The sequence below is a fragment of the Aureobasidium melanogenum genome (assembly GCF_000721775.1).
Source record: "Aureobasidium melanogenum CBS 110374 unplaced genomic scaffold scaffold_1, whole genome shotgun sequence".
NCBI classification, from domain to species: domain Eukaryota; kingdom Fungi; phylum Ascomycota; class Dothideomycetes; order Dothideales; family Saccotheciaceae; genus Aureobasidium; species Aureobasidium melanogenum.
Window position 1 is genome coordinate 2,645,317 of NW_024470053.1, and position 7,817 is coordinate 2,653,133.

Below are 7,817 nucleotides of genomic sequence, written 5' to 3' on the forward strand. Positions count from 1 at the left end.
AGAGTGGCGCTCAGTTCGAGGAGTCTGGGATTTCGTTAATGGTGGTGCCGGGGGTTGATAGAGTGGTATGCTAGCCAGACCTGTGGGGGGTGCTACAGCAAGTGAAGCTGTTGACTTCTCGGGCAATGTATCAGCGCCTTTGCTAGGTGGCAAAGGTGCATCCACGGGAGGAGCCGCAGCTTCTTGAGCTGGCTGGACAGGCGCAGCATCTGACAAGCCGTTGTCAAGTGGTGCACTGTGCATTGTGACCTCTCTGGGGGCCTTTGTCACATCAGGTCTACTTTGGAAGTGTAATCCTGAAGAGTCAGTGGTGTGAAGTTGCACAGGTCCGCCTGACGAGCTCGGTCGATATTCAGTCTCATTAGCATCGACGCGCCGACCAGCATGATCGTGGTCAGCCGGAATATGGCTGCTCGAGTATGCTTTGGCTAGCAAAGGGGATGTGTTCTCTCGAGTTCCTGAAGTCTGACTCGAGACAGAGCCTTGTTGCTGCAATGCGGGATGAAGCAGGCTGTCGCCGTTGGCCTGAGGTACAGTATAATCTCCATCGTTGACATATCTAGAGTCAAGGACTTCATTCGCCAACTGCTCCAAAGATTGCGCGTTGTATGGCCCGTTTAGATCAGACTGTTGATGATATGGTCCACCATGAAGTATGACACCACCACCGGTTGAGGTTGGATCAGGATACATGTATGAAGCATGCTGCCAGTGCGGGATATTGGCCTCGGGAGCATAAGGGTACTGCTTGTACTGTTGAGGAGAGACCATGTTGGTTTGGTAGCTGGACTCCATTGTGAAAGGCATCACAGGGGCAGCTTGCGAGGCTCGGGCTTGCTTTGACTTCTTGATCGGGCTTTCCATATCTCCGCTGGTCCTTCTTTTCTTGGACACAACCGAACCACGAGGAACTGGCGTCTGTTCAGCCTTGACAGGATCGATCTTGCCGTTTTCGTCATGAATACAACGGCGCTGCTTGTATGTTAGTAATGTTTTCGGTAATGACAGTGAAAGACGAACCTTGCTCTTGCGGCAGTCAAGACATGCCTTACTCCTACCGCGCTTGCTATTCGGATCTGCTAGCAATGCATTCCCAGGGATAATAGCAGGACCGACGCCGTCTGTCGAGGTCATTTGCGCCATAGGAGCTATGCCCACCATCTGATTGGTGTGTCCATTCTGCAAACCTTGTGAACCCTGGAGACTCTGCAAACTCTGAATACTTGGCATGTTTTGCATGTGTTGCTCGGAGTTCGGTAGAGGCTGGCTGAAGGGCGTTATCGGCGTGGCTTGCTCAGCCGCCTTCACAGGACTTGTGGTATTAGCGACAAAGAAATCGCGAGAGTCCCTCCTCTGGAAATCGATAGGCACAGCTTCACTAGCTCCATCAACGGAGGGTGTTGACTGGAACATCACAGTTGGTTGCCCAAATGGTGTGCTCGTGGTGACTACGTCTTTATGCTTGCACTTGATCCGACGCTTCCGACATGCATCGCATGCGACTCTCTTAGGGCCGAGTACTGATGTTTTTGGCGTGCTTGTGTGCTGGCCGCTAGGGCCAGGTGTAGTTTGTATTTGAGACACCGATGCGGAAGGCATTGAAAGCATGGGCGCCGTGGCGGTGGTGAGCTCGGGTTCTCGAGATGCATTCTGGCGAGCAGACTGTCTCTCAGGAGCGACTCTGTAAGCCTCAAATGCTTCTTGTCTTTGCATAGCTTTCAGTGCTCGGGCGCTTAGCTTTTTGGGAGCAGCGCTCTCCTTATCTGGAAGATCAGCATCAGGATGGGCCCAGGCCGGTGGATCCTCATTGCCTCGTTTCCATGCTACCCAGAGAGCGAACGTTCTGGCCAGCTCAAGAGGTTCGCCATGCGATTTTGGTATGGATCTCATGACCTTCTTGCGAGTGTCCTCTGTCACACCTTCGATTCGGCCGAGTGCGATCATGACAGTACGGAAGATGAAGTTAATCAAGTCTGGTAGTCCGTCCAGCTCAGCCTGGGAGTAGTACCGGCAGTTGTAGTGAGCACTACCTGGAGCACAACTTGAGAGCTTGCCATGCTGATTAAACTGTTCCCAAACAGGTCGCTCGCGGACAAATCTCGCGCCACTGTAAAAGACCTGAGCGACTTCTGCAGGCAGGGGATCTGTCTCTAGGTATTTGATAACAGTGTACCACATGACCTTCTGGAAGTGTGGATATCTGAACTTCTGAGGAGTTTTGATGGCTTTCTCGATGTCCACAATCCGAAATTGAGTTGAGTAGTGCATACGAGTCAAGAAGTTGCCTCCGATGACCAAACTGTTCTCCGGCGTCCAAACAGCATGAATCCAACCAGAAGGAATCAGCATGGTATCACCTGCAGAAAGATCAACTCTGTAACATTCCTTTGTAGCATCTGGCAACCACGTAAAGTTTTGCTCGTGCGAGTTGTTCCAGTCTTCGTATTTCTTGAGATGACCTGGCTTTGGTGGAATGAAGAAGAAAGTCTTCTTGCCACGCAGAATATGGTAGTACACTGAAGAGCCGCCAAAGTCGATGTGAAAGTCCGTGAAGCTGTCAGCGACGGACATGAGGCAATAGAACTGTACCTTTGGGAAGTTGTCTTTTAGCGTTTCTTCCTCTGGCCAAACCGAGTCTTGCAGGTCAATGTCTCTGACGACCTTAGGTCTTCTTAGCAGTCTGCCAAGTTTGGTAGAGGAGACCTCCAGACTGATGACGTTGCGAACAGCTTTCTCACCGTCAGCTTCGTAGTAGTCTGCCCACTTTGCCAGATTCCATTTGCCTTCGGTGCCTTGAGTCTTGACATCAATCACCTCGAGAGGTTCATGTGGGCCTACAAGCTCAGCAACGTGTCTGACAGTCAAACCTCGAGGCACAACCATATCTAGACGGTCCTGACCGTCATCGGGCACTGTCTCGTATTCGAAGTCGTGCAGAAGAGCCTCTTCTTCTTCCATTCCAGTAAAAGCAACATCATATTCCTCGTTATCGCGCGCTGAAACTGGTTGCTGTTCAGAGAGCTTGGGGTTATACTCGGCTGGTATTACGACAGGTTCAGAGAACGAAGAGCAAGTCTCGAAGAATTCGCGAGTGACGAGCTCAGGACGCATGCGTGGAAACATCTCCTGGTCAAAGGTGAAGGAGCCGTCCTTGATTGGCTGAATGTAGTGGTGTTCAGGATTATCGTCAGATGTCTTGAGAATGCCTTGGTTCAAGCCGGCATAGTCGACAGCTGCGTGAGCACGACCCGACTTCCTGACAAACGTTGTTGAGCCATGCTTGGGTTCACAGGCTTTGCAGAAGAATTTGCTGACATCTCTCACATCGCGCTCATTCTTGAAGCCAGCACAATCGAAATGGAACCATAATTGACAGCCGTTACAACTTATCCACTGGTCCAGCTCGCCATGATTAGACTCGCGAGTCAGAGCGCAACTAGCGCATACCGTCTCTTGAACTTCCTTGGAAGGCTTGCGCGGTACCGGCGTCGGTTTTGTAGGCAACTGCAGAATCTCGTAGCGTAGACTTCGAGGAACTGTCGCAGCTCGGGCATCTTTTGAACGATTTTGTAGTTGTTCTGAGTATGGTGATGCCAAATCTGAATCTGATTTGCGCCTAGGTCGTTTCTCCTCCGCGCTGGAGTCGCTACTGTCAGCGATCGATTTTGCTGTCGAGGCTCGCGACCGGCGGGCTGATGATCGAGGCTTAGTGGTCGTCGAATTCTTGTTCCGTGGTCCTCGCGGTTTGCCCTTAGGCCATCCACGACGCGGTCTCGCTGCAGGAGCGTCAGTAGGAAGATGGTGTTCCACTGAACCAGCAGGTAGCTCGGTAGTCTCTTGTGTAGGTAGCACTCCTTGTGCTGCACCTTGCTCAGATATCCTGCGTTCCTCCTCTGGTGGAGTATGCGTCTGTTGTGGTGCACGAACTCTTGGTGGCTCTGACACGTCGGCCACAACCAACGGGTCATTTACCGGACCTTGTGCTATTTCTTTGTCTGTATCCGTGCTCTTCTCATCTTCGTTGGTATCCTGAGGAGAAGGTAGGGAGGCTGACGCATTCTCGGAGATCACAGACGTGGCAGCGACTGGGGCGACAGGTTCTGGTACGAAGACTCGGGCAGCATAGGGCGGCGGTGGAACGTATGGGTAGGTATGGGGTGGAAGTGCCCGGGGGTTGGTGTAGAAGTTTGCAGGGTTTGCTGATGGTACAAGAGGAGGCGCATGGCGACGAGGCGGAGCGGGAGGTGGGGGCTGGGAAGCAACACGGCCAGCGAAGTTCAAGAGCAACTCGGCATCCTCTAGTGAGGTGACTGTGGTGGTATTGGTAGATTGGCGACGTTGGCGATCAGTGTTGTAGGCCAGAGGAGGTACACCGGGGTGGGAGAAGTGGTGACTGGATGAAGGGCGAGCAGGGTAGGGGTATGGTTGAGGGCCGGGGCCTGCATCGGAGCGTGCACGTTTGGTACCGCGAACGGGACCGGGAGTGACGAAGTTGTCTGCGGAGGACTGTACGGATGGCGCGGCTGGAGGGAGCCGTGGACTAGTCGAAGCAACATCGGCTAGAGCTTCGATAGTTGAAGGTGAGCGCTTGTGTCCTCGAGGCTTCTCTGACCGTTGTGATGCAGTAGCCGGGGGAAATCGTGTCGAAGGAGCAGATTGTGTGACGGCAGAGTAGTTGAGGGTGGGCTCAATGGTATGCGGAGGAGACAGCGGCTCCCATTGTGGTGAGGCTGGAGATGGTGGACGCGCATATGGATCAATCGGGCGTGGAGGTGGCTTGAAGGTGGAGCGCGATCGAGGCGCAATAGGTGTGGTTGGATCCATGATCTATCGCTGATGCAAACGGAGCGGGTTGGTCGAGTCGAGGTTCGGGTGTTGGACGTGACGAATCGCGACTGGACCAGCTTGAGAACTAAAGGGCAGGCGTAGGGGATCGCATTTGGATAGCGCGCGATCGACCAAGGAGAGAGCAGACAAGGCTCTATTGGGTGACCCGGGAGTGTGTGGTGGTAGTGGTTGGGTTGCGTAGGTACTCTGTAGAGGGCAGTTGCGGTTGTTGCGCGCGGCGGGGTCGCAACTTCAGCGGAGGCCCTTCAGAAGCACTACAATGGCTCGATGCCTTTACGCTCTTTCCGTTGACAATTGATCCAATTGTTTTATTCTAGAGATTCAACTAGATTGAGTACGATAATTGCTAACTACAAAGAAGCGACCAAAGGTGCTCGTTGTTCTCATTCCTCATTGTTCTTGCCCGCTCGCGCGATCGCTGCCGCCCCGAGTCACGTGCATGCAGCGCCGGTTTTGGCAGTCTTCCGCTCCGGCGACCTCTGAGGCCAGACACGGCAACTGTGCATTGTCTCAATCGGCCTTCTCAGCCTCCCTCACGTACACCATCTACCTGTATCCAAGCTATGAGTCGCGGCGGTAAACTTGCTCCCGAAGTGAACCGGTAAGCATTTGCCCGTACGCCATTGTCCAAGAGACCACCCTAGCTGACTGTGCCACAGCGCGCTTTTCGTCAAGAACCTCAACTACAACGTCAGCCCCGACGACCTCTTTGAGCTCTTTGGCAAGTTTGGTCCCGTTCGGTGAGTGCCATCCCCTTTCTCCGACTCTTGCGCGACACTGCGCTAACGAGCTATCAGTCAAATCCGCCAGGGCATCGCCAACAACACAAAGGGCACCGCATTCGTCGTCTATGAGGATGTCGTAGACGCCAAACAGGCCTGCGACAAGCTCAACGGTTTCAACTTCCAGAACCGCTACCTCGTCGTCCTCTACCATCAGCCAGAGAAGATGGCCCGTCAAGCACAAGATCTCCAGCAGCGCCAGGACGACTTAGAAAAGCTCAAACGCCAGCACGGTATCGATTAGCGCCACGCGGGAGTCCCAGCCGTCAACAATGGCGATATCTCTGACTCGGCCCTTTCGACTACAACCACTCTGGTCTCGTCCAAACGGCCTCAAGGTCTCAATGAATCGCCGGTTGTGGCTCCCAAGCGCGGCGTGCGCTCAACCTGCCATAATCTAGGCAACCACACCTTTTCTTCACCACGAATCAATACGAGCTTTTTAGGGAGAATCAAGGGGACATGGCGTATACGCGGCTAGCTGTTTGCCAAAGGGCGGTTTTTCATTACACTGGGCAATTGGGAGTTTTTTTTCTGCTGTTCCGCGCAGAGTGCACTTGATTGTGCCCTGGCGGGTTTCTCTTTCTTTGTTACTCTACTTTTTACCACGACCTGAGCATACCCAACTCGGTCATATCGAACCTCCGCTCGATTGAGAAATTATCGAATGCGCTTTTACAAGAAAACATTGTAATCTTTCAAGTCTCACATCCTGTTGAACTTCTACGGCTTAGAAATACAGCTTATATGCTGTTGCAAATCAGCAGTTTCATCAGGCAGCAGAGCTGCAAGGAGTGTACGCGGCGTCACATGATAACAAAGGTGATCTTTATCTCCAACGTATCGGCTTATCAAAGTCAAACAGGGCAAGCACCAATAGACGATAGCCGCCCGGAGAGGGACTACCCACACACGAAGCAGATAGCAGCATCGAGCACATGGAGTCACGGATAGAACCAGAAAGTTTGCGAACATCGTGTTTGTATTTTTCCCTTAGCCGAGAAGACCATGTACTGTATCCTGGAGTGAGCACTTCCTTGACATTTCACCGATCTAATCATATATGACTGTATGACTGTATGACTGTATAAGAGTCCCCGCCAAAAAGTGACCGCCATGGCAAACAAAACAAAGAAAAACGAGGAAAGAATACAACAAAGTGAATGTCCAGCACACACCCTCCTATCCTCTATCATGTATCATCACCGATTCCTTAAGCACTGAGAGAGCGCTCACCAACCGGTAGGCACGGGGAAGTCAGTAGGCCAAGCGCCAGTGGGAACAGGGGCACTGGCAGTGGGCTTAGGACCCCAGTTGCCCCAGTTGCCGCCCCAGTTTCCCCACCAGAAGCTGTTGTCACGACGGGCACCCTCGAATCTCTTCTCAAAGGACTTGGGAGCGGTTGCGGTAGGTGCAGGAACCTCGCCGGGAACCCAGCCTGGAGGGAAGCCGGTGGGGAAACCAGTAGGGAAGGGGTTGAAGCCGCCGGTGGGCACAGGGAAGCCACCGGTAGGGTGAGGCCAGCCGCCAGTTGGGTGAGGGAAGCCGCCAGTGGGATGAGGGAAGCCGCCGGGAGGTTGAGGGTAGGCTCCTGTAGGCTTAGGGTGCCAGCCGAAGTGAGGAAGAGCAGCGGTGAGGTTGAGGAAGAGGGCAAGAGCCGAGACGATGAGAGATAGTCTTGCGAACATGTTTGCTTTGATGTGTTTTTTGATGTGGATGGATGATTGATCGAATGAAAAGGTTATGTAGTTCAGCGAATAGTGTTTTCTGCCTCCAAGAGAAGATATAGAGAGCGACAGAAGAGAAGATGGATGTACAGAAGAATGAACCTACAGGGGACAGCATCGGAACCTCTTTATGTACTTTTACCACAACGCATTTCAACGAAGCGAAGAGAAAAAGACTTTCTACTTCTTACAGAAGAGGACAGGGATCTTCTCACCAATAGCCACCTGCTGGGCTCCCGAAACATAGCCAACGACGTTCCATGCACGATGTCCGTGGATCGCCTGCCTGCATCTTGGTCCAAAGAGAGCACTCCAGCCTCTTCCCGAGCCAGGGTTTGTGTGTGAGGAAAAGTGCGCAAAGTCGGAAGCAGATAGAGTGACTGCCCAAAGCAGGGCCCAGGTCAGGTTCCGTTGAGCCAGTCAACCTTGCACCCGCCGACTCGACTCACCTAATGCTTGC

The 7,817-nt window shown here is 53.0% G+C and overlaps 3 protein-coding genes across 3 annotated transcripts; 1 reads left to right on the top strand and 2 right to left on the bottom strand.

Moving 5' to 3' along the window:
- Nucleotides 1–834: 834 nt before the first annotated feature.
- On the bottom strand, nucleotides 835–3,477 carry M437DRAFT_12072 (Clavaminate synthase-like protein; the record flags this gene model as incomplete). The annotated part of the gene is made up of 3 exons (XM_041018644.1): nucleotides 835–972; nucleotides 1,021–1,302; nucleotides 1,393–3,477. Coding segments are annotated over 3 exons (2,505 nt in total), but the record flags the coding sequence as incomplete, so codon positions are not given.
- Nucleotides 3,478–5,411: 1,934 nt separating this feature from the next.
- M437DRAFT_80635 (pre-mRNA branch site protein p14) lies at nucleotides 5,412–5,874 on the top strand (the record flags this gene model as incomplete). The annotated part of the gene is made up of 3 exons (XM_041027385.1): nucleotides 5,412–5,449; nucleotides 5,508–5,588; nucleotides 5,646–5,874. 3 exons carry the CDS (start codon nucleotides 5,412–5,414, stop codon nucleotides 5,872–5,874), a joined length of 348 nt encoding a protein of 115 aa, XP_040885034.1.
- Nucleotides 5,875–6,862: 988 nt separating this feature from the next.
- On the bottom strand, nucleotides 6,863–7,318 carry M437DRAFT_62364 (uncharacterized protein; the record flags this gene model as incomplete). The annotated part of the gene is made up of 1 exon (XM_041024061.1): nucleotides 6,863–7,318. One exon carries the CDS (start codon nucleotides 7,316–7,318, stop codon nucleotides 6,863–6,865), a length of 456 nt encoding a protein of 151 aa, XP_040885035.1.
- Nucleotides 7,319–7,817: the final 499 nt, after the last annotated feature.